Consider the following 26800-nt stretch of genomic DNA (forward strand, 5'->3'; position numbering starts at 1 on the left):
AATTTTGCTAAGTCACCAGACAGCATTGTAACCAATCAAATCGTCCGGTGGCTCCGCCATGGTGAGGACAGTGAGGGCAGAAACGAAGCCACCCGTGCGCCATATTCAGCGGTGGCAGCAGCCGCGGTGTCCCGCAAGTCGCCGGTTCCCGAATCCGAGGTGAGTCGTGTGGCGTTTTCATATCACGCACACGCTACTCGGATTTGCGCCTTTTGGGTTTTTTTTTTTCGCGCACTCACCAACGCTTCGAGACGATTCTTTTCCGCGCTGCGCTAAAGACTTATTTATTATTATTTATTTAATGGCAGCCGGTTTTGCTAACCACGGTTAGCTAGGCTAGTCACCATTAAGGAAAAAAATCACAAGCAGCACAGGTGCTGCAGATTTTAAAAAGCAGCATCTAACGTGGCCAGGCACTGGCAATTTTTGTGTTCGGTAACAATACCTGGCCTTAATGGCTAATTTTGCCAACTTAAATGGAACTTATAAGAGCGCAACTTTGTTGTTATTGTCGGCTTGAACGGAGACTCGGTAGCTGACGCCGTCCGACAATAATAAAAATGATTATTTTAGTGGCACGTTCGATTCATATTCGCTCATGGGTCGAGTGAGTGTGGTTTGGATAGAACAGGATCGTGCGTTAGACTTTTTTTTTTTTTTTTTTAACCTTCAGTCAGGATTGAAACGTGAATGGAACAGAACGCGGTGCTCTGACGTCACTACACGGACGTTGTGGATCGCGCGCGTGCAATATAATATCGTGTCGTCGTTTCGAACACGTCGTGTCAGTAATTTTATTTTTTTGGTGAGCCATGTCGCATGTTCCATCACGTCATGGCCATTTGCTCATTTCAGGCAGGATGTTCAGGTGTCCCCGCCTGGTGGCCCCACCCTGCCATCTAGGGACGCGCTGCTCATGGTGGCTGCTTCTCAGAGACGCCGGAGTCCCTGTCCTTCCCGAAACTTTGAAGTGGAAGCATATGATACCAGGAAGCGCACCGTGTCGCGGCACATTTCATGGGACCCGTTCCTTTGAGAACAGAACGGAGCTTCAAGAAGTCCCTTTTGAAGGACACGGGTTTTTGCACAGAACTCCACATGCACGAAGCAGACGGCCTTCCGATGCCGCTGCGGCCTTACACTGCAGGACTCTTCAAGAGCGCTTTATAAACGCTAGATGTTCCTTCAGCCTGCAGCTGTCCAGTTCTAAACTTTTCTGTAGCGTACAAGCGGAATCGACACGGCCCTCAGTCCAACACTCAGCACGTCCAATGACTTTACAGGAAAGTTTATCATGTTGTAAGACTCCAGAAAGGTCGGACCGTGTGAAGATCCCATCACAAAAAAGCCAGAAGGACCATGACCTCCATTCAGCTTGGAAAGAGGGACACTGTTTGTGCTGCTTTGAAAGACGCCAGGGCTCACAGCCATTATTACGGAATGAGATTAATAAGATACTGTTTCCTCAAACGTCTCCGTCGAGACTGTGGACTCGTCGCCTCATAGTGGATGCCGTGCATGGGCTCAGGCTAAAGACTCGTGCCCGCCGTCTGCACGAAGCAGCTCCGCTCAGGGTGGCCGTGGACGACTGCCTGTCGGCGGAGAACGAGGCTCGGTGCCGGAGGAGCCTGGAGCCCAACGCCGCTCTGTACCAGAAGGAGCGTGGCAAGAGCTGGGCGGCAGTGCTGATTTGCCTCTGCAGTGTGGGAGGGGAGCCGGCCTTCCTCTTCACCCTCCGATCCAGCAAGCTGAAAGGAAGACACAAGGGAGATGTAAGGTAACCTGAACCTCTGATAGTGGAGAGACTCGGAACATTACGCGTTGGTAGTAGTCTAGTGGGTAACACACTCGCCCGAGAACCAGACCATTGTGTGTCTGAGCAATCGGTAAAGACTGATCGTAAGTCGCTCTGGATAAGGGCATCTGCTAAACTGCGCTTGTGAATTGTGGTTTTAAGCCGGCAAATAAGATGTCCCAACCTTCTTTATGTGTCTTTACAGTTTTGCGGGGGGTAAGAAAGACCCTTCAGACCGGGATGTTGTCCACACAGCACTGCGGGAGGCTCGCGAGGAGCTTGGTGTTACTGTCACTCCAGGACAGGTGTGGGGTCTACTCAAGCCCCTCAGTGACATGGTGAGAAGGGAAGGGGAGGCCCTGTGACCCCTGAATCTGAAGGATTCGTATCACTGTGTGACACAAAATGTTGGGGAATAAAATGAATATAGTTATACAATATAGTCTGTTGTTTTGAGGTTGTAATTTCCTTTATATAGTATGGAATGAGGATTGCTCCAGTACTGGCTAATGTTGGGCCAGTGGAGGCGCTGTCATTTCGACCTAATCCCAGCGAGGTAAGTAGGTAATTTTTTTTTTTTTTTTTTTTACCATAAACGTCCTTCTTCAATATTGTATTTAACAGATTCATTCCAGATACCTTCAGTGTATTCATTGGAATTTCCTCATGTGTTTCCAATTTGAGGTAGAGGAAATCTTCACTCTCACCCTGGCCCATGTGTGCAGACCAGAGAATCGGGGCTACACGCATTTTCGCACCGGCGATCGCTATGGTTTCACGCTCCCAGTGTTCCGTAATGGGAAACATCGTGTTTGGGGGCTCACAGCAGTAGCATTGGATCACACCTTAAAGATCGTCGTACCACCTTAGGCTTTGAGATGGTCTTACAGAAAGAGGTTGGAAAACCACCAAGGAAGGTTACAAGTCACCCAAGCTGGCCAATCGGACTGTGGTTGGAATTTCTTCCACTAAAGATTTAAATGTATTGCAACTTGTTGTTTTTTTTTCCTCTTTCGAATAATGTTTCATATCCCTTGACAATCAGTCAAACACTGTGTCAGTGTGTGCAGAGTTTGTTTTCAAGGCTTCGCTTATGAAAGTTTATTTCAGCATGGTGCAACTCAAGTTGTATTGCTTGAGTGGTGTGCAGTACATGAAACCGTCTCCTGTGGGAAGTTTTTTGCTTTTAGAACTTCGAACCCCCCTTCCATCCACATATTCATCATCATCAACACTGTGGGCTTCATTCAGGTTCAGTGCCATGCCGGCAGATTTCAAAACCCAAATCATACCAGCACACTACAGAGAGATCCAGCTGCTGTTAACTCTGACTTCACCATGCTGCGCCAGGTCGTGTAAGAGGAGCTTTAATAAAAAGTCCCATGTTCATTATGTGGGGATTTATTTATTTTTATATATATATTTCAGAGACATTTCTCACAGAATGGACTGGGCTTGCAAAGTTGATATGGATAAACAATAAGAAGCTGCTGTTTGTACATGGCGAGTGTTTTAACATGTAAGCACATCATTTTGTGTGTGTGTATAGGTGCATGTTAAATGCAGTAGTGTTTTAATACAAGACACGATCTGTATTGGAAAAATGCAATAAAGAAAAAAAAACACAAAATTGTGAGGTTTTATTACGTTTGGTCAAGTCAACAAATGTTTTTTTCTTAAAGCATTGATATGTACCATTTGCTTTTGAAGGACTTTTATGGAATACTTTTTTTTTTTTATTCTTATGACTATAAGTGTTATTATAATAAATAAAATGACATCTGACCCACAAGAGACGGTCCTTAACAGGAGGTAAATCAATGAGGCAAAACCCAAGAATTCTTGTGTGGATTGGTATGGGCCATGAATCCCTTGAGGGACTGATTGCGAAAGTGTGAATTGTCTTGCAGAAAGGACCGTCCCTGACCCTGTATCCACCATGGGCTGAAGCCAAACAGAGCAAAGATTTCACAGTTTCTAGGGTTGTGCAATCTTCTATGGGAGAGAGCATTCCTGCGTCTCAGGAAGCAGATGGCAATTGAAGGGCCAGCTCAGGGTGAAGAGGGACAGAGTCTGGCCGCACTGCTGCTCAGCTGAGGAGCACACCGACCTGCAGGGCTGGAGCACCCCGCCCAGGGGGCTACAGTGAGGCACGAACATCCCACACACCAACCTGCGCAAGGGCTCAAAACACGAGAGCTCCCGCAGCACCTGCACCAGGGAAAAAACGGGGATCAATGCATTAAACCTTCTGTAGTTCTGTGCTCTGGTTGGCTGAACCATACCAGGTCACGGAATTTTACATTAATGCATCAAGGGATGTTTTTTTAGGTTTTTGAGGTCTTTGGTAACACATTTTGTGACCAATCAAAAAAAAATCTCAGAACAATGTCCTCTCTGGACATGCAGTTTCTTTCCACAAGCCATCAGAATCCTAAACGTCTATCCCCTTCAACACACTGTGATGTTATTTATTACAGCCGTGTTGTTGGACTGGATAGGCACCTTTTTGATCCGTACCCTGAACTCTGCTACAACTAAGGCATGAGAATTTTACTCAATGGTAATAAATCACTAAAACGTGGCACTTGACCCTAGATCGGGTCACCCATGGAATTCCATTTATTTTTATTCAAGTATTTTGTGATGAAAGCGTAGAATGTAGGACAACATTATTATATCAAACATCAGACCTTCACATCACCTGCACTATAGTGCATTAGAAACTAGGCAGTGTACATCACGTCTAGTGAGGGGCTCAATCCTTCTGTATATGGTTCTCGGGGAAAAAAAATTTGGACAGTCACGCCCTAGATGGACAGGAAATTTAGAAAGAGAGATGCAATAACGTATGCTCAGGTGGGGAAACTCACTCTGTACTGCCGCAGAATGGCAGCTGCTTCTCGCTGGTCAGCGATGGAGAGCCAGATGTTGGGAAAGGAAGTAAGGTTGTAGGACAAACCCTGACACATCTCCACCTGAATCGGCTCGCAGGATGAGGCTGCCAAGGAAAATCACTAATATTTGCCGGCTGCTTCATATCAAATCATAATTAGGACATAATGATAAAGATATGTGAGGTGTTTCATGGCTGGAGGCATGTGTGTTCCTACTGAATGGAGGATAGGTGGAGTTGCCACAGTTCTGCTCATCGGCGCCATCGGTGCAGTCATTCCATCCGTCACACAGCCAGTCCTGATGCAGACACGCGCCACTGCTGCAGGTGAACTGGGCAGAGCCACACGTCCCTGACACGAGGGGACATTAGCAGGTCTTCAGCGAGGATTCCAAACCAGACATTTCCACCACAGCTGGACAACTCACTGTCAGAGAGGGAGATGGCTTGGTAAGAGGCGTAGAAGCCACTGTCGGCCACGCCTTCATCTGCCACGAAGAGCACGGTCATGGCAGGCCCAGAGGATGTCAGGTCTGGAGGGAGGCTGGAGCCGCAGAACCTTATAAACAGCACAGAAAGACACGTGTGTCCTGCTACTACCTCAAAAGGGGTGGACACATAACAAACTAGTGAATTCAAAAAGGGAAACCTATAGATTCTATATGATTCTGACACATGCAGCAATATGTTTTCATTTTTTTATGATGATAGTTTCTATAATTATTATAGTATTGCCTGTGATCAATCAAAAAGGATTTACAATACAGAAATGTCTAACTTCTGAAAAGTTATTCATGCAGTCAGTAATTAGTTTGGGGTGGGGAGCTGAAGGTTTATCCTTCTGATCATTTACATTTACCAGACGCCCTTATCCAGTCCCCCCCTGGGGCAACTTAAGGTTAAGTGTCTTGCTCAGGGACACAATGGTAGTAAGTGGGATTTGAACCTGGGTCTCCTGGTTCATAGGCGAGTGTGTTACCCACTAGGCTACCACCAACCTGATCAAAATCAGAATTACTTTTTTTTTTATAGCTGTACTAGTATTTAAAACAGTTCAGTAGACGGATGGAGTTTTTTTTAAAGGATGATTCCAATAACAAAAAAATCATCTTAAAGAACAAAAGAGTAAGGAAAGCCATAAAACAAGGTTCAAAACCTCACCGTCCAAGAACGTTGCCACCACCCGCGTTAGCGCTGTCATGGACCTCCACATAATCAAACTCACACACATCCTGCGTCTCCAGACTAAAGTTTCGGAAGCTCAGTCTGACCACATCGCCTTCCTGCACTGATATAGTCCAAGTGCACAGCTAAGAAAGACATGAAATATGTTCTGAAACAGGGTTCTTTCGGCAACAAGGAATCTAACAGAATATGTTTATCAGCCTTCAGCAGAGAAAGTAAGATGGCTGAGTTTAATTTCATTAAAGCCACCCCTGATCCCTCTAATCCCACTCATCCAGATGGAGCTGGAGATGATCCCATGGAATGGAACGTAACCCCTGGAGAGCAGCAGATATTTAGTTTCATGTCTTATCACACCAAACTGTATGAAGATGTTCTAAATATGCTTATAGGCTGTTTTATGGGGGGGGGGACATAAAGACTTGGGCAAAATTACAAAATATGTATTTATTTCAATACACCCAAAAACATTTTTTAACCAGTATTTTAAAGTCAGCATCAGTAAAGTGACTTCACACAACAGCACTTGGTATCTTTCTCTAATCTATCATGAGGCTGGGCACTACAGGTCAACAAACAACGCATCATTTTTTCACTGGCTGATGGATTCTGAGCATGAGCAGTTTACAGGGAATAGTGGTGGCCTAGCGGGTAAGGAATCGGAAGGTTGCCGGTTCGATTCCCCACCTGCCAAGGTGCCACTGAGTAAAGCTCCGTCCCCACACACTGCTGCCCGGGCACCTGTCATGGCTGCCCACTGCTCACCAAGGGTGATGGTTAAAAGCAGAGGACACATTTCGTTGTGTGCACCGTGTGCTGCAGTGTATCACAATCACTTCACTTTCACTTAAATAGAAGAAGGAAGTGGGTTGCAGGAGAAGGGGTCTCTGCTCATTCAAGGGTGCGTGGGCAGTGAACTGGGCAGTGAGAAAGTTTTACTGCTATTTCACATCAGATCGGAGTTCATGATTAAGTGTGCTATAGTGAAACAGCATTTTCATAACTGCAAAGCTGATTTCCATAAGCATAGATTTACCTGTTGATGAGGATAAGGCTTTGGGTGATTTGGACTGTACAGCGAACCGCTTGGCCCTGCAATTTTCCCACCACATTCTGCACAAAAAGAACAGCAAGAAAAAAGTAATGCACAACACAAACTTGGCCAATGATTTGGTGTAACATTACAATTCTGTAACATTAGCAATAGAGACATAACTGCTTCTGCTCTGCTGACAAAAAAAATCAGTATTTTCTCTATTGCAAAATTCATAAACCTCATAAAACACAAGGAACACAGCAGTTCCAGGAAGCTCCTTTCACTCCAATCTGACTTATTCATTCCTTAATTGGCCTAACAAGGAATGTGGCAGCTTGTATGCAGTATAGTTTTTTTTGGGCTTTCACCCACCTTTGTGCTTGTGGCTGCAGTTGGCCTCGTCACTGTGGTCCTGACAGTTTGGCTGGCCGTCACACACAGAGACGGGCAAGAGGCACCGCCCTCCATCACACATGAATTCCTCCCTGGTACAGCTCTCTGAGAAACACACACACACACACACACACGCACGACCTTCAGCCGTATTTTTATTATTTTTTTGATAATCTAAGAAGTCATCCCTAAATAATTTTGGCCTGGATCTGGTTTGACCACCCAAACCACGTCAGATGCAAACTCACCAACATTTTGACTAACGATGCAAGTCTCCAGAACAAACCAGAATCCAGAAGAATTTAGCAATCACTGGAATGGGAGCAGGTTCAGAAGCCCTTGCATAATTGCTCTACAACTTATTCAGTGGCCACTTGCACAAGCTCCATTCTCCCAGGATACTTTGAGCGACAAAACCTGTTGGTGCGCTACTTACTCTGGCCTTGTAGCACTGAGTGGTACTGCGCTGTGAAGCCATTCCCTCCGATGCTGCCATCTGACCTGAAAGTCACCCACACAGAGCTGCTATTTGTGTTGACTGTGGGAGGCGCTGCGTTCCCACAGAATCTAGGATGAAGAACGTTTAAATAAGAGTCAGATGCAACATGATAATCCTGCTTCTGATTACAAAAGTGGACAGGGCCTTTCATTCATTTACATTTACATTTACAGCATTTATCAGACACCCTTATCCAGAGCAACTTAGAATCAGTAGTTACAGGGACAGTCCCCCCCTGGAGCAAATTAAGGTTAAGTGTCTTGCTCAGGGACATGATGGTAGTAAGTGGGGTTTGAACCTGGGTCTTCTGGTTAATAGGCGAGTGTGTTGCCCACTAGGCTACTACCACCCTTAGATTTAAAATGTTGTCAACTCCATCAAAGTCACCAACGTGAACATTTACAGCATTTACCAGTTGCCCTTATCCACAGCGACTTACAGTCAGTAGTTACAGGGACAGTCCCCCCCTGGAGACACTCAGGGTTAAGGGTCTTGCTCAGGGATGTTAGTAAGTGGGGTTTGAACCTGGGTCTTCTGGTTCGTAGGCGAGTGTGTTACCCACTAGGCTACTACCACCCCACCCCACTAGGCTACTACCACCCCATTCAGGGCCACCTTGTGACAGTGGACGTCTGTTCCGGGTCCTCGCGGACCTCAAGCCAGTCAAACAGACATGGTGAAGGGCCTTCGATGGACATGGAGAAGATGTGGAGCTGAACGAGAGATGGAGGCTGTATCCGGATGATCCACACACAGAGGGTGTCTGGGGGATATGGGCCTGGATGACTCGGGGAGCTGAGGGTGCCTTCCGGGTCGGTCAAAATGCCACCACATTCTTTAGGAGAAACCAAATTAAAGAAAAGAAAAATACAACTGTCACCTGGCGTATGGCTACATTCAGATCTTACATTTATGGCATTTGGCAAATGCCCTTATCAATTAGTAGTTACAGGGGCTAACATCATATCAAGAAGGTCATCTGGGTATTTTGGAAATCAATACCACTGCAAAAGTCTTATTTCTAACATAGCAATGCAATCTTTGTTGTTCAGTAAGCAATAGCTTGCATACTTGTTGGTGATGTGGGAGTTTTCTCGGGGAACGTTGGTACTGTGCTGACAGAGGCATTGTGGTTGATTGGGTTCGGCAGCAGACTGTAGGGAACCCCATCACCGCTCAATGGGTCTGAAGGAGACACCAGCCCAGCTTCCATCGCCTGCCCGTTTAGTTCTGCCGAAAGGTTTAAAAGGTAAGAGATGATGATTGGCAGCCAGATTTAATCTTTTTTATTCTTACTTGTGAGAATGAGAACCAAAGCCAGGCCCAGCGCTGCCACCAGAAGCAGGAAAGCGGCCGACACCACCACTGCTCCCCAACCGTGCCACGGCCCTCTGAGGCCTGATATGCACAGGCTCAATACGCCATGGCCTTGGGAAATACATAAATTTTTACTGTATTAATCTGCTTCAGTGTACTTTTAATTGAAGGAGACATGGTGGACCACAGAGCATAGTCTTCTTTGAATGATTATGCTCTTACTTGATTTCTTATTGACTTCAGGTGGCACCACAGACCTGAAGTCCTCCCTGAAGTCATCCCTAATTTCCTCCGGCTCGTTCTCCAGCTCAAAAGCAGGATTGCAGTACATGTTCTGGAAAAGCTGTCAATAATTAGAAACACGTTTTTTTTTCAACACGTTGCAGTAGCCAAGATCTCCTACCTGATATATGTCAGATGACGGAGCTATCGTTATTCTCGACAGATCTGTCATTTTGGGAGGTGTCTGTTTCATTCTTCATATGACCGGTTGGAATTCTTCATTGTCCATCATTAGTCAAAATTCGTGTTACATGAATCAATAATTCAAACTTGCTTTCTTTCATTCATTCTGAGCATGAAGGAGTTGGAGCTTTTGCCTATGCACTGTAGCTTCAGACCTTTAAAATAAAATTGATACAGAAAACAATAAAATGTTCACGCCCCAAAAAAATCTCTCTTCAAAACAGAAACACAGGAAATATCCAATAGTTTGTTTGATAGCGGTACCGCAGCATGATGGTTGTCGGCCTTGTTGCATCGAATTCTTTGCTTATGGCATGTGGAGAAGTTAGGCTCCCCCTCTTAGTTCCCAGCAAAGCCGAGTCAGCTGAGAGGACTAGGCAGGCCAAATTGGGCTTGGCGGGGGATGGGGGGGGCGGGTGGGGGTTCTATGAGGCAGCTACGGTAATACCCCATAATAATCTACTAATCCTATGTTTACACACACACACACACACACACAAACAAAAAGTTCCCGTTACTGTTTACTTTTATTGGAATATAGCTCCCCAGTTTACATGGATGCCACAAATTATTTTAATATGCATATGTGTATTGTGCTTTTGATGGCTTACTCTCCTCTGCAGCAAGAAAATTACTAAATAAATGGAGGAAAAAAGTGAAATGAGAGGGTCAAGGGTGAATTCCAACATTGCACAACATCAACATACACTTTGTTAAAGTTAATGGATAAACTCTTATCAAATACACCAGCTCTTGGCGATGGTCAGGACCAGTGCAGTAGTGAAGACGAGAGCCTGCAAACTGGACCATCATGGTTCTGCACCGAGTCTGTTTTCTCTGCTTAACCTTGGTACCTCTCACAGTTACTGGCGGTGAGTTTTGTTCTTTGCCATATTAAATGCTTCTTACACAAATGTGCATGACGTCTGTGCATGTGTCTTTGCCGTTGTTATTTGATTATTGAAATGTAAGATAGTTTTGTATGTCTGTATGTGTCCAGGTCTGATTTGTAATAATGGAGGAAAGGGGGAACTTTTCAGAAACCAGGATATGATATCCTCATGAATAGATGTACTTGTGCACTAGCCTATAGGCTAGAATGATTTACAGCATTTTGGCATCCTGGGTTTGTGTGTGATGTGCAAAGCTTTGTGGGTAATGCAGTCCATGAAGTAATGTGACTTCGAACCTGTGTTAAAAATAATACCCTACACTAAAATTGCAAAATAATATTAACCTAAAATACAGTGAAATATGTAATGTAATTATGATATACTGAATCACTATTAAACGATAATGTCTGATTTTTGAGACAGACGGAGAAACAAGTTATGAATATGCTGACGAAATACGATGCCCTAAAGCCAAAAACATTCAAAATGGCACAGTGTCCTACTCAGAAGAGGATGCTATGGGCCATCCTGAAGGGAGTAAGCTGACATATACGTGTCCACCTGGGCATGAGCCCTACCCGGTCAGTGAAAGGACCTGCACGTCTGCTGGGACGTGGTCTATAATGAGGGAAAAGGATGACACCCCAGTGTCTGAAGCAAAATGTGTAGGTAAATTGTGGTAATTCACATCAATTCAAATAAATCAGGTAAAACAAATATTTTTGTCCTGTTGGTGGTATAATGTTTTTCAGCCAAATAATATATTTCCACTTTCCATTCAAGCAGAGAACAAGACCTTTTCACTGTATTTCATAGAATACATCAGGGAGTAGAATATGTTATGTCGTGTTTTATGTGAGTTGGATTAGAGGACCTTTTGCTCATTATATAATCACATTTAGAACAATCATTTTATTATGATTAAAACCAAATTCTACCACACCACCCATCTGCTATGCTCCCTCCACTGGCTCCCAGTAGCTGCCTGCATCAGATTCAAAATACTGAGGATGGCCTACAAAGCCAAACATGGGGTTTCACCATCCTACTTCAGCCCTTATTATACCTCGCACTGCACCTCAAACCTATGACTTTCTTACAGCCTGACTTAAGTAAAGAAAAACTACAACAGAGTGAATAAAACTATTGTATTCAAAGTTGGGGTCTTAGTGAACCAGAACTGATTATTGATGGTAACATGAAAGCACAGTGTCTGCCAAATGCCTCAGATGCAAACGTCAATGTAAATGTAAAAATAATGATTATTTTGTCAGAAGCAGAATAGTTGGAATTCACAAGACACTGTGCTTGACACAGAGAGCAGTGACTTTGAAGACGACTATGAAGAAGCGGAAGAATGGAGAAACTGCTCCACATCTGAAAGCATCAGCAAAGGTCAAGTCAGCTACTCTATGGAGGGTGTGGCCGGCAGTGAGCTGACGTATGAATGCCAAGATAATTACTACCCTTACCCCGTCCGCACACGTGTGTGTGGCTCTGATGGGAACTGGACCCCCATGAGGTTGGCCAGTGGGAGACCCACATCGAGGGCAACATGTAAAGGTAAGTGGTTTAAAGGTCCAGCAGCGTTCGAAAGTGTAAGTGTTGACATGGTTCCATATTTGATGTCCAAAACTTTAACCTTCTTCAGAGATTCTGTGTCCCGCCCAAATTCAGCTGGACCATGGGGAATTGTTGCCCAGGAAACAGTGGTTTAAGGTCGGTGAGAATCAGACGTTCTCCTGTTCTGTGGGCTTTGTTCTGAAGGGTTCAACACTAAGAACATGCACTCAGTTGGGACACTGGACTGGTGAAACTCCAGTGTGTGATGACCAAGGTCAGCATTTAAAAAAATAATTAGCAATATAACAAAAAAAACAGACTGTTGTTCTAAATCGAAGCATGCAACAATTCTGTTTTAGCTGAGGACTGCAGCAACCCCGGGATCCCGCCTGGAGGACGGAGGATTGGGAACCGGTTCCGTATAGGTGACAAGGTCCAGTACCAGTGTGAGATGGGCCTGGACCTGCTAGGCTCTGTAGAGCGGGAGTGCCTAGATTCTGGGGAGTGGAGTGGCACAGAGACTCGTTGCCAGGGTTAGCGTTCACTCTCCAGGAGACAGTCTGGCCAGTTATATAGCACAGGTCAAAAGTTTGGACACACCTTCTCATTCAATGTGTTTTCTTTATTTTCATGACCATTTACATTGGTAGATTCTCACTGAAGGCATCAAAACTATGAATGAACACATGTGGAGTTATGTACTCCTTGCACAAGATAAAGACAACACAGTGAATGAGAAGGTGTGTGCAAACTTTTGGCCTGTACTGTGTATATATATATATATATATATATATACACACACACACACACACACACACACACACACACACACACACACACAGTACAGGCCAAAAGTTTGCACACACCTTCTCATTCACTGTGTTGTGTGTGTGTGTGTGTGTGTGTGTGTATATATATATATATATACACACACACACACACACACACACACACACACAGTATATCTCCCTACTGTTAATGTGTCATATTTTAAGTCATTTTTGTCTGTCTTTTTAGCTCAGTATGCATTTGATTCACCCAGTTCAGTGGCCCAGGCTATGAGTGGCTCTCTGTCATCCCTCATGGACGTCTCATCTCCTGAATATAAAAAGAAAGGTAATGTCTTCTACATTAATAATTAGTAGCAGAATTAATGAAGTATTAGTGCATTATCATTTAAAACAGCAACAAAAGGCGTTGTACAATGTAGAGCAGTACAGTGCATGGTAGATGTGTTTTATGAATATTTAAGGCGCATCTTCTTGCATGTTCGTAACAGCAAGGTATTCGAGGATTCTTGAGATGAGTAAGGGCATTCACAACATCTTCATCCTGCTTGACACATCAGGAAGCATTGCTGACCATCACATTCAGGAGGCTAGGAAGGCCACTGCCAACCTCATCCAGAAGGTGCTGATCTGTTCATTACGTGCTTTGACTATTTTCTTCCCTCCTGAAGCAGATGTGTGCGTCATTATCATGCTTGTGTGCATATTTATTTTCTCCAGCTGGACAGCTATGAGGTCAAACTGACATTCCATGTTTTGTCGTATGCCAGCCATGTGAAAGAAATCATCCGATTTAATGACTATGGCAGCCACCTCAGTGACATTGTTATTAAGAAAGTGATGGACTTCAACTACAAAAGTAAGTTGTGCATGACTATGAATCACTCGTGAGTGAATAATGTTTTTAATTATATTAATACACCTTTTTTTCTTAATAATGTATTCATTTGGTTTTACTGAATAGAGAGCACATAAATTATATACACTGTTTATAGCAAAGTTGTGATATGACATGAGGCTGTGCTGTATCGTTTTGTTAGGTCATGGGAGAGGAACGGGAACCAATCTTTACAAAGGCCTGGAAAATGTGTATAAGGCAATGGGCCAACTCAAAGCAAGGAACAGGGATGACTTTAACAAGACACAAAATGTTATTCTCATTGCGACAGATGGTAAAATGTACTCCTGTTTTATGCGGCATATTATGATCTATTATATAATACATCTTTTTTACATGTAATGAAATGCTGGAGGCATGGTTATTGTTTTTTGGAAAGTGTAACATTTTGACCCCAAGGAATGGAATTTGAAATCCTATTTTTAAAAACATTTTATAGGCCATTCAAACACAGGGCGCAATCCAAAAGCCATGATGTCTAAGATACGGGACTTTTTGGGCTACAGCACGGCTGCTACAGACCACACAGAAGAAAACCTTCTTGGTCAGTACTGTAATGTGTAAAGTGAAAAAAAAACTGAATTTTGTAGGTTTATTTTATATTATTATACATATCCCCCTGTGTGTAGACGTCTATGTGTTTGGCATCGGAGAGAGCGTGAACAAGAAAGAGCTGAATGGCCTCGCCTCTAAAAAACGAAGTGAGAAGCATGTGTTTGTCCTGAAGAAATATGAAGATCTGGGCGAGGTGTTCAACAAAATGATCGGTGGGTGGCCAGCTCCCATGAAACTAACCGAGTCATGAGTAAAAAAGAACAGACGATTACACGATAGTGTGCTCAGTGCCAAGGACTCAAGGTCACTTTTTGTTTTGGTCACCAGATGACACTGCGGTGACAATGTGTGGAGTGGCAAAGGAGGATCAAGGCAGGGGATTTACAAAAGTGGAAAGCAGACCTTGGCACGTGAACGTCAAGTGGGTCTGTAGCTGAATTCTGAATTCTGACTGACCACCGCATGATAGCGCATCTGCAGGACATGAAGTGTTCGGTAGTTGTCTCATCTTACTCCCCCTGAACTTAGAACACTCTAAGCTGTCTGGGCTCCATTGTGTCTAAAAAATGGACCCTCACCGCTGCCCACTGCCTGATGATACCAAAACAGGGATCTGGAAACATCCGCGCCAAGCCAGAGGAGGTGACTATTGAAAATGGTGAGTGCTCTCCACTATTTGGGTTGGATTGATAGATTTTTTTTTTTGCTCTGTATCTTAGACCTGGATATTCAATTGCCATATGAAGAAACCATTATGACACAAGGAATTTTCCTGTCGGTCTTGCAATCTACTTCCACATCTACTATGGCAAAAAAATATATAAGGTTATGTGCTTTTTCTTCTTCAGCGCCCCTAAGTGTGAAAGCGAAATCACTCTTCATACATCCACAATACAACGTCCTAGGACTACGTTCAAAGAACGTCAACGAGTTTTATGATTATGACATTGCACTGGTGGAGACGGAAGACATCCCGCTGTCCTCCAAAGCAAGGTAAAATAACATAACGCTGTGGTTTTATTCATGTGTAGTGAACGGTCACCAGCGCCTGTGTTTTTAGGCCTATATGTTTGCCTTGTACGGAATCGGCGAGTCGGGCGCTGAAAATCACCAATGCCACATGTGCACAGCATGGTAAGACATCCACACTGCCTGTGAAGTGTAACATTTTTGTAAATGTACGAAACTAAAGTGAAGTGTCTTGTGTGGCTCCAGAGGAAGCCTTGCTTAATTTGAAGGAGACTCGGGCCAATTTCCTGACCAAGGACAATATAAGATCACAGACACACATTCAAGCTGGAGACAACGTAAGGACCTCCTCATTTAGGCACAGCTACTGAACAAACAGGATTTCTGTCCGATTTGAATTCATATCTACTTTGCAGAGGCCTGACTGCATTAATCAAGTATCTAAGACATTCTTCAGCAACACCACAGCTAGTTCAGAAGAGGTGGTGACGGACAGGTTTTTGTGCACCGGAGGATCGAAGTCACACAGGGATGATATTGCATGTAAAGGTGAAGAATTCAGCACACTTGGCAGTGTACCTCTTTTCTTCATATATGAGCAGAGTATAATTTTGTCTTTTCTAGGTGATTCCGGGGGATCGTTGTTCCTTCGTAAAGGGATGCGATATTTTCAAGTGAGTGTACTGATAAAAGCTTTTAATACATAAATACGTAAGTGTTTATATGATCATGGTACATTTTACACTACGCAAAGGCCAATAAGGTTTCTGTTCTACAAACTGCTTTGACCCCTTAAGGTGGGAGTACTTAGTTGGGGAAACACAAATGTCTGTGACTCCATCAAGTACTCTAGAAACAATCCCCCACCCGATGCTCGGGACTTCTACATCAACATCTTCTCGGTTGTGGACTGGCTTAAGCAATATCTGGACAAGGATTTGGCTTTCCTACCATCTGACAACTGATTTGTGTGTTTATTTGGTGCAGCAGCAATAAATAAAACTCAATCACCATGGTACGTCGGCCCGTTTTATTATTTAGAAACTGGGGTGCCTGCTGGGTCTCCATCCTATCCTGGGTCCACATCCATCTAATTCAGTGAAAGCATGATTCTTGCGAAATCTTCTGTTGTGATTCCAATTATAACGGCATTGCACCAGCATTGCAAACCCTCTAAAAGTCAAGTATGAGAAAAACGAACAAGTTTTTACAAACTATTACAGTTTTTATTTAACAGCAGCAAATTAAAAGCAGCAGGCTTGAAATATAGATTCTGTAAAGAAAAATTTTTTTTCCTATTCGGAATCATTCTCGGCTCATCACTAGCTCACAAAGTGCCCTCTAGTGGTGGAGACTTTTAGTGTATTTGGTGTGAGGAACTCAAGCAGATATCAGTGCCCAGTACGCTCTCCCGGACCAATCAGCCTTCGGAGAACTGCCTGTATAGAGCTTCCAACTGGCTGTCGGCAAAGTTGGGGACAAAGTGAATCTGCAGGATTTCAGAGAAGCCTTCAGAGAGGGTGGGCGTCACAAATTTGTTCCTGTTTAGCGAGAGAGAAAAAGAGACAAAACGAACAAGCGTAACATTTACATTGCAACAATAACGTCCGGTCCCCCTGGAGCAAAACTGTCTTACGCGTGTTGCTTGGGGACAAAATAGCTTGATCTTTGGAATCATTGAAATGTTCCAGTCACTGGTAACATAGAATGCTTATATGTACTGACTATATAATCAAATTGCAGTGGTTTACTCACTTGTAACTATGGAAGATCATGTCATTGACAGGAACGTGCTTTGCGTTTGATGGAGCCATCTCACGAAACTGGGATTAGGAACAGCAGAATGATTAGGCTAAAGATTCAGGATCAATCAATTATTTTGTTAATAATTTTGATATTTTACAAAACACCAATGCAAACGGCTATGGGCGTGTCTCATTTCTTCGATTACAGAAGAATATAGGAGTTACAAATGTAAATTTGTGACAGAGCAGATGCTTACTCTATTGTTGTGTTTTGCCAGTTCCATGGAAGCCATGAAATTGAAGCAGCGGCATGGAACGCCAGCACTTTTGCTGATGTCTATGTACCTACAACACAATTCAACACATGTTGAGCAAAAAGTGCTGCATGATTAATTAATTGGCATCATGAAGCCAAGATTGGTCGACTATCTGTCGCCAATACCGTTTGCGAGACTCTGGGTCAGGGTTGGTGTTGTCGACAGCAATACTGCGGCCCTCCTTCAGACCTCTCTCACAAGCCTTCACACAGTTCTGCCAGGAACCCAGAGTATCCTAGGAAAACAAGCACCAGGATTTGAATTTGAGTTTGCTTCCTTACCCGCTAGGCCACACCTCTCCAAATATACTTTTCTTCTTCATCACAAATTGAACTCACCCTGTTGACATACTCGTATCCCTTTGGGACGATGTGTGTTTGAAAAAAGGTTGACTTCCCAGCTGAGTATAAATAAACATTAATCAAACATGAATCATAAAGATATGTATTAATACAACAGATATAGATACATATATCTAAATCTCTGAGATAATTAAACAGAAACACGATTTTTGAAAAACTCACATCCAGGGAAACCCACAGCGACAATAATTTCCTGACTGGTTGAGGTAAGAGAGGCAGTGGGAGGGTCACAGAGACGAGCCATAGAGTCCAACTTCCTCTGAAATGGAGTATTCAGGGTTAAGAAGAACACATTCAAGGTCTAAAATAAACACCAGGAACTTGCCAGAATCCATATTGATGAGTAAAGAAAAAAAAAAAAAAAAAAGTCATTTGCTGATGGTGGGTTTGCCGAAAAACACTACACTACTGATCTGAATTTCTGAATCTAAAGTTCCCTGTAATCAAAAAGATATATTTGCCAAACCCCTGCATTCTGTTTTGATTTCTATTTTACACAGCATCCAAACTACACAGACATTATAATTATAATAACTCTTACTGGATCAAATGTAGGTAAACTGAAAGGAGCCTTCTTCCATCCAAGGAAGAACTCTTCCGGTGTGTGGAACTGCAGCCCCAGATTCAAAGCAAACTGATGGACACAGATATGGAGGCAGAAAGATAAATATGTGAACTATCTCTCCATAGTAAATCAGACGATAAAACACTCTCTCACAAGTCTGTCGCTGCAGGAAAAGTCTTTCTTCTTTTTCCCTGGGGCCCAGTTCACCGGACGACCTGCTGCATCTGAGGAACAAAAGCCACACGTGAAGCAGCATGAATTTAATTAATGTAATATATATTGTAATATTCCTGTCTCACCTCCAACATAAAAGCTCTCTGATTGGTCCACCGTGACTCCAGCATTTGCCTTCAGAAAAAAATGATCAGGCGTTTCAATTTGCAGAGGACGTTTGGTTAGAACACAAAACCTCCCTATTTCGTATTCCGGGAGGAAAGTACTTTTGCAATGTGATCACTTTGGCGTTACTTTAATTAGAATATTGCAAATAAATGATTGTTACACAACACTCACTTATATGGATGCCTTAGCCTGAATTAACAGAGATGTTTTATTTCCAATTATTATTATTACTATTAACAACGAATGAATTGTACCTTCTCACACAAATGCTGCCACATCCCGATCACTGGTTTCCTGTAAATTCCCGGACCAGTCGCTACAAATACCTAAACAAATAAGAAATGAAGAAGTCACACAATCTGAATTAAGACTAAAAGTGTATTTGAATGGAGAACTTCATTGCAGCTTTAACCTGCACAGGCAGCTGTAAGGTTTGAAGAATATCTTCAACTTTAGACTTGAAAACTTCTGGCCTAAGCTTGCCTCGGGATATCCCCATCTGATTGGTGAAAAACACCACCTGAAAGAAGAGACACCAAGCAAGCAACCTGTTAGCGGAAGGAGAACTGGTTTCTCTCTACCATTCATTAAAGCTCATTACCAATTACAAACACTTTCTGTTTGCATGGTTACGTGGTTATTAAAACGACTGTGCATAACGGATGTACCTTATACCCTTTCTTTAACAGACTGGCAAGTCTGGGCTGAATTTCTGGGTAAAGAATTCTGCAAGAAAAGGGACAGGTTGTATATTAATGACGAAGGTTATTCACGGGTGATATCATGTCGGAGGTATTTGACGGTTCATGCTCTTCAAAATTGTTGCCAACCCACACCTCTTACAAGGTGCGAACAAGCAAGTAATAAACGATGCGCACACAAAAGCTGCAGGGAACACCTAACGAATTTGTAATTGGTTTGGGTGGAGTTTTGGCTTTAATCCTCATGGCTTTTTTTTCAAAAAGACAGAAACGGGACAGGACAGATTCACCTCCAGTCGTCTGGACTTGTGGGAAACACTTTGCCCGACTTAGTGGTGATGATGCAGCCGTCAATGTCAAATCCAGCAACCTGGTTGAGGCGGTCAAGCAAGTTCAGTGAGAAATGGGATTAGTAACATCACTTAGGCGTTGCAGGTGACCAACAACACTACAAAATTATTGCACAAATCACTAAAGGGCCGTATTCACAAACGCCCACAGAACACGGCTACAGTGCAAGCGCCAATCTCTGTGCGTCCGACAGGCTCACCTTCGAACATCCTCGGACTCCTGCAGCCGTGTACAGCAAGAGGTTCCCAATCTGCTGCCAAAGGTTCTGAGAAGAGCCTGAGGTTTCAGGCGGGGCTGCATTCTCTGGCGCCCACCCCTTGGACACACTGGCTCTCTCGGCGAATTTCTGCAGCTGCCTGAGCTTCTCAGCTGCGGTTCTTTCACATTCCTCATCATCATTATTATTCAGAGGCATTTCAGCTCGCCCACGTTTCTTCTCCAAGTCATCTTCATCTGAGCTGTGTCGTCTTTTTAATGCCTGGTGATAAACATAACAAAGCAAAACTTGTGCAACTATTTAACTTAAGACCAAAACCAACAATCAATATTTCCTTCAAAGACAACAAATATACCTTTTTGGGAGAACCTGCAAAAAATTCATGGATGCTGCGCTTGGGGACGGCTTTCCTTCCCATCTCGCCATTATCCATACTTTTGCTCTTTAGCCCCTTTTGCGATGCAGCGGAAGGCGTCCCGGCGGGGCGGCCGGTGAAATGCACCGTAAAGGGGTAGCTCTGGTTCACCAGGTGCAGCGTGCCACTTTCAGTCAGAATGCCGGACTGCCCACGACCCAGGGCCTCCGCGTCCAGCGAGGAAGGGTTGGCGCCCAACTGAGAATCAGACACAGGCCTTCAACCAAAGATTACTGACCAACCTCTTAAACTGAACAGACGGGAGTGCAGAAGGTACCTGAGTTACGATCACTTCCTGGTTTGCGTAGTTAGCAACCAATTTGACTTGAAAGAGAGAAGAAAAAAAAAACATTTCATGCTTCAGGTCTTATATTTGGTACATTTTTTGTGTCAATATAAAATGTAAAAGGTGACGAATGTGACAAGGCGTGTGATTTAGAAACCGCAGGGTCACCCACCCTGGTTCCGGGAACACTTCTTATCCGTGATCCCCGTCTCCGGGCCGCGGCCGACAATCAGGGCCCGTCCGCTGGCCAGCGGCAGCCGCGCACCCGACCCGCCTCTCAGCTCGCACTGCATCCCGGAGGCGGTGACTCGGACCCTCCGCACACGGTTCCTGGGTGAGCTGCGACGCTGCCTGAGCGCCATTCGGAATTAAAATGAAAATTCAACTTCACAGGGAGAGCCGCCGATGTGGCAAATTCACTTTTTTTTTTTTTACTTCATTCATGTTCACAGCTACAGTGTATGATTTTGGCTTGTTTAGTCGCTTACCGCACTTCTTTAGTCCTGTTATACAAAGCTTTTTGTGTCTCTCTGGAAGCGCTTCACTAAAACAGTTCCGACGGGAAACGTCAGACCTCACACATGGTTCCGCGCTGGACCGTCCGAAACACGCACAGACCCGTCGCTGCCGTGGAGGGTAGGACAGTACGCGGAAATACAGCTAGGCGTTTAGACAGAACCATTTTTTTTGTTGTTCGATAAGTGGGTAGGTAATGCCTTATATTTACCCAGCCTTGTCATGTCCTTGATGTAACAATACCAAAATACCAAAAAGTCAAGTGAAAGTGAAGTGAAAGTCACATAGTTAGTTAGTAAAGTGAAGTGATTGTCACATGTGATACACAGCAAACGGTGCACACAGGGAAATTTGTCCTCTGCATTTAACCCATCACCCTTGGTGAGCAGTGGGCAGCCATGACCAGCGCCCGGGGAGCAGTGTGTGGGGATGGTGCTTTGCTCAGTGGCACCTCAGTGGCACCTTGGCGGATCGGCATACGAACCGGCAACCTTCTGATTACAGGGCCGCTTCCTTAACCGCTAGGCCACCACTGCCCCCAAGTGAGTTTCATTGTCAATGTTGTAGCCTAGAGGGTAACAGACTTGCCTATGAACCAGAAGACCCAGGTTCAAATCTTACTACCACTTACTACCATTGTGTCCCTGAGCAAGACACTTAACCCTAAGTTGCTCCAGGGGGACTGTCCCTGTAACTACTGGTTGTAAGTTGCTCTGGATGAGGGCGTAAATGTTTTCAGCTACATACAGTACAGGCCAAAAGTTTGGACACACCTTCTCATTCAATGTGTTTTCTTTATTTTCATGACCATTTACATTGGTAGATTCTCTCTGAAGGCATCAAAACTATTGAATGAACACATGTGGAGCTTGGGGGCTTTAACTACATGCAAGTAGACTGTAGGATTTTTACTTTACATATGTAACAAAAAATTTTTTTTGTTCTCTAAAAGTATAACTCCAAAGCTCCAAAGATATTGCCAGGTACATGTATTCACATTATTTCAGTCTCTGGAACAACTTGGGTGTACTCAGGTGACTCCCTGGTCACCCACTAGGTCACCATTACCCAACTATCATTGTTATGACACCCATTCATGTGATAATTCTGGTAACAATGCTGTTGTTATTGAAAAAAAACGTGTTATTGACTGGGCTGAACATTCTATTGGAATAACTTCAAAGGCGTGTCTGTGTTGACTGTTGATGGGCGTCTATTTATTAGGCTCTGAGACACACCTTTGCACATTTTCAGGTGCTCCGGCTCCTCTTTCAGTGACACGCTGTCACTTGCTCCAGGAGTCACGCCGGCTCTGAGAAGACTATTTAACCACGAAAGCTGTCTGGTCAGTATGGATTCTTTTAACATGTCCGCAGATTAATAGCCATGTCATATTCTTAAAGGTGAATCAACAAGAAAAAAACCTTCGCTGTATTAAATTACCTCTTGTGATTAGGAATCGAAATTTACTAGTACAGTCTGAAGTAAGGGCGACCTAATTATGTTCTATTAAGTGATAATGTTCATACATTTTCACTTATTATGCTGTGCTTATATTTGGTTTCACTTTCCATAAAGCAACACTTTTGTCACAAGGGGGGACGGAGAACTAAAGTGCAAGTGTTGTCAACAAAGGAATGAATTAATAAACCAACAACCAAAAAGGGGGGTGAGACCCCAGAAGGGGTCGGGACCCCCCAACTGACAGGTTTGACAGCAGTATGACAGCTTGACACATTCACGTGTACAAGAATGAACTAAATACAGTGGTGGTGCTGGGTAATGCAGGTGAAGAGAGACAGAGCAGATGAGCTGAGGGCGTGACCACTCATTTGGCATGGCACATGATTGTATTTCCACTGCAGAGCCTGTATTTACTGTTCTTCCACACCTCCAGGTTTACTACTTTGACATGTTTTCTTAATCCATATTTTTTTTGACATAGACAATGACAATCACTTTTTGTTGTTGCCTCCAAGATCAAGCACCATCATATCCAGAATGGCAAGGGAAGAGGCTTACTGTGCTCTCATGCGTGGTGTGCAGGAACTTGATTTCCGTGGACAATTTATTCCAAGCGACATGGTATTAACGGGATCGCACGCCTTTCCACTTGCCATGAACCCTCGTGGCCAAGTCTTGATGGCAGCCTCCAGCTATGGTCAAGGACGTATTGTGGTTCTGGGCCATGAGCAGCATCTTGCCTGTTTTCCTGGTGTTGTGGAGAATGCCCTGGCCTGGCTAATGCCTTCAGACAGAGCCACCGCAGGCCTCCACGAAAGCTGCAAATCTGTTATAAGTACTCTAAAATTGAATGCTAAAATTAAACCAGAAGTGTGCGCCTTCAGAAATGACCTCGGTGTCTACGTAACCGATGCATACAGCATAGGCCCAGATGCCAAGGATCTGGTGAATTTCCTCAAGGCAGGGGGTGGGTTGCTTGTTGCTGGCCAGGCTTGGAGTTGGGCGGAGGAGCACCCTCAGGAGAACACGCTGCTAGGCTTTCCTGGCAACAAAGTGTGCAGTGTGGCCGGAATCTATTTCTCAGAGCATCGTGGAGAGCTTGGCGTGTTCCCTGTGCCCCCTCAGATCCCTTCTAGCTGGTTAGCTGTGTCGTAAGTACTATGCAATTCATGTTACACATTGATCAATTGAACTAAGTGAGTTTGGGATCTACTTCATATACAATTTAGCAGTTCCATCCTTGACACATAGTGAATAAGAATAGATTTCATTTACCACCACTGTATAATGTTTGTATAGTTTTGCAATCTAATTTTGACATTATATGTACATTACACTGTAGTACATGCACTTTAGTGTGATTGTAATGTTATTAACAAATATATCAAATGACATCCTTCTTTCTTAAACGCAGGATTGCTCAAAATTTCAAGGACGACCTGGAGTTCCTGCTTAAAGGTGTATCAGAATTTGACATCCAGGGTGGGGCTATACCATCGGAGGTCCTTGTCCATGGGCCCTTAGCCTTCCCTATTGCCTCAACTCCTGATGGACAGGCATTTATTGCTGGAGCCTTTTATGGGCAAGGTCGGGTGATTGTGATCACCCATGAAGGCTATATGGGTCGTGAGTCTTTATCGCCTTTCCTGATCAATGCTGTAAAGTGGCTGGATGAGGGACGCAATGGCACTGTGGGCATTATGCCCCATCTTAACGGCGTCAACTCAATACTAAGCAAGTCTGGACTAAAATGTGAGATGGCAGGCTTACGCAATGATCTCAGTGTCTATGTTTGCACCTCATACAGCGATGCCCAGCGTGATGAAATCCAGGAATTTGTAGCTGAAGGTAAAGGTCTCCTGATTGGGGGCCATGCCTGGTATTGGGCCCAGTCCAACTATGGCCACAACGTAATGACTGAATATGCAGGCAACCGCATCCTCAATAAGATGGGCCTGAGCATCTTGGGGAACACGCTGAGCTCAGGGTTGTACAAGGCACCTGACCTAGAGCAGGTATGCTCAGAACTCTACCACTTCAGGGGCCTGTTGCAGCGGTTTATCAGTCACGTGACTCAGGGCGAAATGCTGACTAACCAGGAGGAGGGGTGTCTGAAGAAACTCGGGAATGACTGCGTTCAATATCTTAGCATGCGAAACCACGACTGTGGCATTTACACCTCTATGGTGTCAGCGCTCGTCGATGTTCTGAAGGAGGCAGGTGTTCCCCAGGTCTGCAACTCAAATCCCATCACCAGTGCCAAGGACCATCTGCTTCTCAACATCGGAACTGAGGTGTACAAGGTGTGCCCTGACCCCAATGCACTTGTACCCTACATTATCAAGGAGTGCCCAGCCTTGCCAACTGTTGCCAATGCCAGGATCTGCATCAGTGCCAACACCGCAGGTTAATCACTAGCCTCTTCATAATGAGCATAGCAGACACAGATGACCATATGGTGAATGTTTCTGTCCATTCTTCAAGGTGCTGAGGAATGGATTAGCACTGGACTGTATCTCTCCCCGGGAATGAGAACATATGTGGCGTTGCCACCACAAATTGTGGGGAAAGGTTGGAAGGTACCACATCTATTGTATTTACTTATTTTAAGTGTACGTGCACATGACTGGTGCATGACTGGACATTTTGTTCCTAGATTCAAATTGGCTGCCAAACTGACCACATTGGCCATTTAAATGAGCTAAAGCGAGCACCTGTGGTGCATGAGCGCTACCCTGTGGACAAAGAAATGGTTGAAGTTTGGAACCTATGGGGAGGACTCATCTACCTGATAGCACCGCCCACAACCCGCGTGGATGGGGTGGATATTGTGGTACAATCAGCTGTCCAAGCGCCATACTATAATTCTGGTAAACACATATATATAAATAAATGAAGGAACTGTAAAAATATCTTGTGCATTATGACCTGATTTTATCTTGGCCTTCAGGGAAGACCGGTGTACAGGAATGGGTGAGCAGCATCCGCAATGCACCTGCGCCCTGGGCTGAGTTGGAGTTTGAGAACATCATTATCACCGTTCAGTCTGAGGTGATCCGAGGTCTTGATCGACCAGATGAAGTGGCCAGGCTCTGGGACGACATCATGAGGGCGGTAGCTGACCTCGCCGCCATACCTGCCAAATTTCCACGCAAGGAGCGTTTTGTGGCTGATGTACAAATCTCTTATGGTATCCCTTTTCCCCCATTTTACTACAAACTCAAAATTATCTTGACAAATAATGTAATGTCAGCATGATCTAATTGTGACCTTTTTTCCTCTAAAGGCTTCATGCATGCTGGCTACCCAATCATGATGCAGTCCTGCTCTGCTCCAGGCCTGGTGGACCACGCTGGAATAAGAGCCACAGGACTTTGGGGGGCCATTCATGAGTTGGGTCACAACCAGCAGCGTGGTGTCTGGGAGTTTCCTCCTCACACCACAGAGTGCACGTGCAACCTGTGGTCTGTGTATGTGCACGAGACGGTTCTCGGGCTGGACCGGGCAAGAGCCCATGAGAATATGTCGCTCCAATACCGATCTGCTCGTGCCCAGCAGTACGCCATGGGAGGGCGAAGACTGGAACAGTGGGACATGTGGACGGCACTGGAGACATACATGCAGGTGCGGGAATCTACATTTTTAATTAAATCATTTTACTTGCTCATTTGATTACTGGAAGAACTGAGGCCTTTTAAGACTAATTCACACACATCTCTCTGTTTTAGCTCCAAGATCAGTTTGGCTGGGATGCCTTCAAGAAGGTATTTTCTACCTACCACCAAATGCAGGGTGTGCCCCAGGACAACAGTGGGAAGATGAATGTGTACGCGGAGACCTTCTCCAGAGTTGTCGGCAGAAACCTTGCTGGCTTCTTCAAGGCCTGGGGATGGCCCATCGATTCTGCAGTTGAGGGGAGGCTCTCCGATCTACCTGAATGGAGCGATCATCCCATGGCACAGTTTGCTTAAAGATCATTATCCATGTTATATTTTCATTTTCACACACATAATGTAAAGAAAGTCAAGTTTGTGTAATGTTTAGATTTTACAAACTGTATATCATACATTTGTTTTCAATAATAACTGGTGATTGCTTAATAAATTAAGAGGTGTAAGGCGTAAGTGGTGAATGTGTGATGACTTTAGCAATGGTTGTTATGTTAATTTTTTATATATATATTTTTGTTTGCTTATTTAATCTCTTTCTATTCATCCTCCTATTCTCCACTCCTTCTTTTCATCCCTCCATTGTCCTATTGAAGCCA

The 26800-nt window shown here is 44.3% G+C and overlaps 5 protein-coding genes across 5 annotated transcripts; 3 read left to right on the forward strand and 2 right to left on the reverse strand.

Moving 5' to 3' along the window:
* The first annotated feature begins 87 nt into the window (after positions 1–87).
* Positions 88–3366, forward strand: nudt8 (nudix hydrolase 8). The gene is made up of 5 exons (XM_028962072.1): positions 88–159; positions 856–1777; positions 2001–2133; positions 2274–2351; positions 2480–3366. Exons 2-5 carry the CDS (start codon positions 861–863, stop codon positions 2663–2665), a joined length of 1314 nt encoding a protein of 437 aa, XP_028817905.1. The 5' UTR covers positions 88–159; positions 856–860; the 3' UTR covers positions 2666–3366.
* A 54-nt stretch (positions 3367–3420) lies between these two features.
* Positions 3421–9880, reverse strand: mfrp (membrane frizzled-related protein). The gene is made up of 13 exons (XM_028962071.1): positions 9525–9880; positions 9344–9455; positions 9101–9232; positions 8876–9034; positions 8420–8639; positions 7742–7872; positions 7285–7410; positions 6913–6989; positions 5853–6001; positions 5120–5250; positions 4909–5043; positions 4669–4796; positions 3421–4006 (listed from the first exon to the last, which is right to left on the reverse strand). Exons 1-13 carry the CDS (start codon positions 9594–9596, stop codon positions 3791–3793), a joined length of 1788 nt encoding a protein of 595 aa, XP_028817904.1. The 5' UTR covers positions 9597–9880; the 3' UTR covers positions 3421–3790.
* A 498-nt stretch (positions 9881–10378) lies between these two features.
* On the forward strand, positions 10379–16217 carry LOC114769417 (complement factor B). Its single transcript, XM_028962404.1, has 18 exons — positions 10379–10458; positions 11797–12042; positions 12131–12316; positions 12402–12575; positions 13060–13158; positions 13322–13452; positions 13551–13689; positions 13871–14002; positions 14168–14272; positions 14358–14495; positions 14611–14708; positions 14812–14941; positions 15132–15276; positions 15344–15417; positions 15499–15590; positions 15669–15801; positions 15877–15926; positions 16050–16217. The coding sequence occupies exons 1-18, from the start codon at positions 10398–10400 to the stop codon at positions 16215–16217; spliced, it is 2301 nt and encodes a 766-aa protein (XP_028818237.1). The 5' UTR covers positions 10379–10397.
* Positions 16218–16456: 239 nt separating this feature from the next.
* Positions 16457–21161, reverse strand: pnkp (polynucleotide kinase 3'-phosphatase). The gene is made up of 18 exons (XM_028962154.1): positions 21042–21161; positions 20726–20904; positions 20545–20591; positions 20208–20465; positions 19835–20113; positions 19575–19654; positions 19252–19309; positions 18996–19103; positions 18838–18909; positions 18541–18589; positions 18395–18465; positions 18218–18310; positions 17839–17935; positions 17653–17714; positions 17440–17549; positions 17255–17342; positions 17008–17075; positions 16457–16793 (listed from the first exon to the last, which is right to left on the reverse strand). The coding sequence occupies exons 2-18, from the start codon at positions 20844–20846 to the stop codon at positions 16673–16675; spliced, it is 1782 nt and encodes a 593-aa protein (XP_028817987.1). The 5' UTR covers positions 20847–20904; positions 21042–21161; the 3' UTR covers positions 16457–16672.
* LOC114769280 (TRPM8 channel-associated factor homolog) lies at positions 20719–26657 on the forward strand. The gene is made up of 9 exons (XM_028962153.1): positions 20719–20887; positions 22324–22414; positions 23049–23684; positions 23948–24939; positions 25018–25112; positions 25190–25403; positions 25484–25723; positions 25820–26157; positions 26262–26657. Exons 3-9 carry the CDS (start codon positions 23071–23073, stop codon positions 26502–26504), a joined length of 2736 nt encoding a protein of 911 aa, XP_028817986.1. The 5' UTR covers positions 20719–20887; positions 22324–22414; positions 23049–23070; the 3' UTR covers positions 26505–26657.
* Positions 26658–26800: the final 143 nt, after the last annotated feature.

Source organism: Denticeps clupeoides, chromosome 19 (assembly GCF_900700375.1).
Source record: "Denticeps clupeoides chromosome 19, fDenClu1.1, whole genome shotgun sequence".
NCBI lineage: Eukaryota > Metazoa > Chordata > Actinopteri > Clupeiformes > Denticipitidae > Denticeps > Denticeps clupeoides.

What these genes read in the sequence shown, in the direction of transcription:
- LOC114769417 (XM_028962404.1), top strand. Translation starts at nt 10,398, where the DNA reads ATGGTTCTGCACCGAGTCTGTTTTCTCTGCTTAACCTTGGTACCTCTC. An exon ending in CACAGAGACTCGTTGCCAGG is followed by an intron (nt 12,576 to 13,059) that starts GTTAGCGTTCAC and finishes CTGTCTTTTTAG; the next exon opens with CTCAGTATGCATTTGATTCA. An exon ending in CACAGAAGAAAACCTTCTTG is followed by an intron (nt 14,273 to 14,357) that starts GTCAGTACTGTA and finishes CCCTGTGTGTAG; the next exon opens with ACGTCTATGTGTTTGGCATC.
- nudt8 (XM_028962072.1), top strand. Translation starts at nt 861, where the DNA reads ATGTTCAGGTGTCCCCGCCTGGTGGCCCCACCCTGCCATCTAGGGACG. An exon ending in TCAAGCCCCTCAGTGACATG is followed by an intron (nt 2,134 to 2,273) that starts GTGAGAAGGGAA and finishes TCCTTTATATAG; the next exon opens with TATGGAATGAGGATTGCTCC. An exon ending in TTCGACCTAATCCCAGCGAG is followed by an intron (nt 2,352 to 2,479) that starts GTAAGTAGGTAA and finishes TTCCAATTTGAG; the next exon opens with GTAGAGGAAATCTTCACTCT.
- pnkp (XM_028962154.1), bottom strand. Translation starts at nt 20,846, where the DNA reads ATGCAGTGCGAGCTGAGAGGCGGGTCGGGTGCGCGGCTGCCGCTGGCC. An exon ending in TGTTAAAGAAAGGGTATAAG is followed by an intron (nt 19,104 to 19,251) that starts GTACATCCGTTA and finishes CTCTTCTTTCAG; the next exon opens with GTGGTGTTTTTCACCAATCA. An exon ending in AGAGAGCTTTTATGTTGGAG is followed by an intron (nt 18,466 to 18,540) that starts GTGAGACAGGAA and finishes TTTGTTCCTCAG; the next exon opens with ATGCAGCAGGTCGTCCGGTG.
- mfrp (XM_028962071.1), bottom strand. Translation starts at nt 9,596, where the DNA reads ATGAAACAGACACCTCCCAAAATGACAGATCTGTCGAGAATAACGATA. An exon ending in TGAAGTCAATAAGAAATCAA is followed by an intron (nt 9,233 to 9,343) that starts GTAAGAGCATAA and finishes GTATTTCCCAAG; the next exon opens with GCCATGGCGTATTGAGCCTG. An exon ending in GGTGGCAACGTTCTTGGACG is followed by an intron (nt 5,251 to 5,852) that starts GTGAGGTTTTGA and finishes GCTGTTTATAAG; the next exon opens with GTTCTGCGGCTCCAGCCTCC.
- LOC114769280 (XM_028962153.1), top strand. Translation starts at nt 23,071, where the DNA reads ATGGCAAGGGAAGAGGCTTACTGTGCTCTCATGCGTGGTGTGCAGGAA. An exon ending in TCTAGCTGGTTAGCTGTGTC is followed by an intron (nt 23,685 to 23,947) that starts GTAAGTACTATG and finishes TCTTAAACGCAG; the next exon opens with GATTGCTCAAAATTTCAAGG. An exon ending in CATCAGTGCCAACACCGCAG is followed by an intron (nt 24,940 to 25,017) that starts GTTAATCACTAG and finishes CCATTCTTCAAG; the next exon opens with GTGCTGAGGAATGGATTAGC.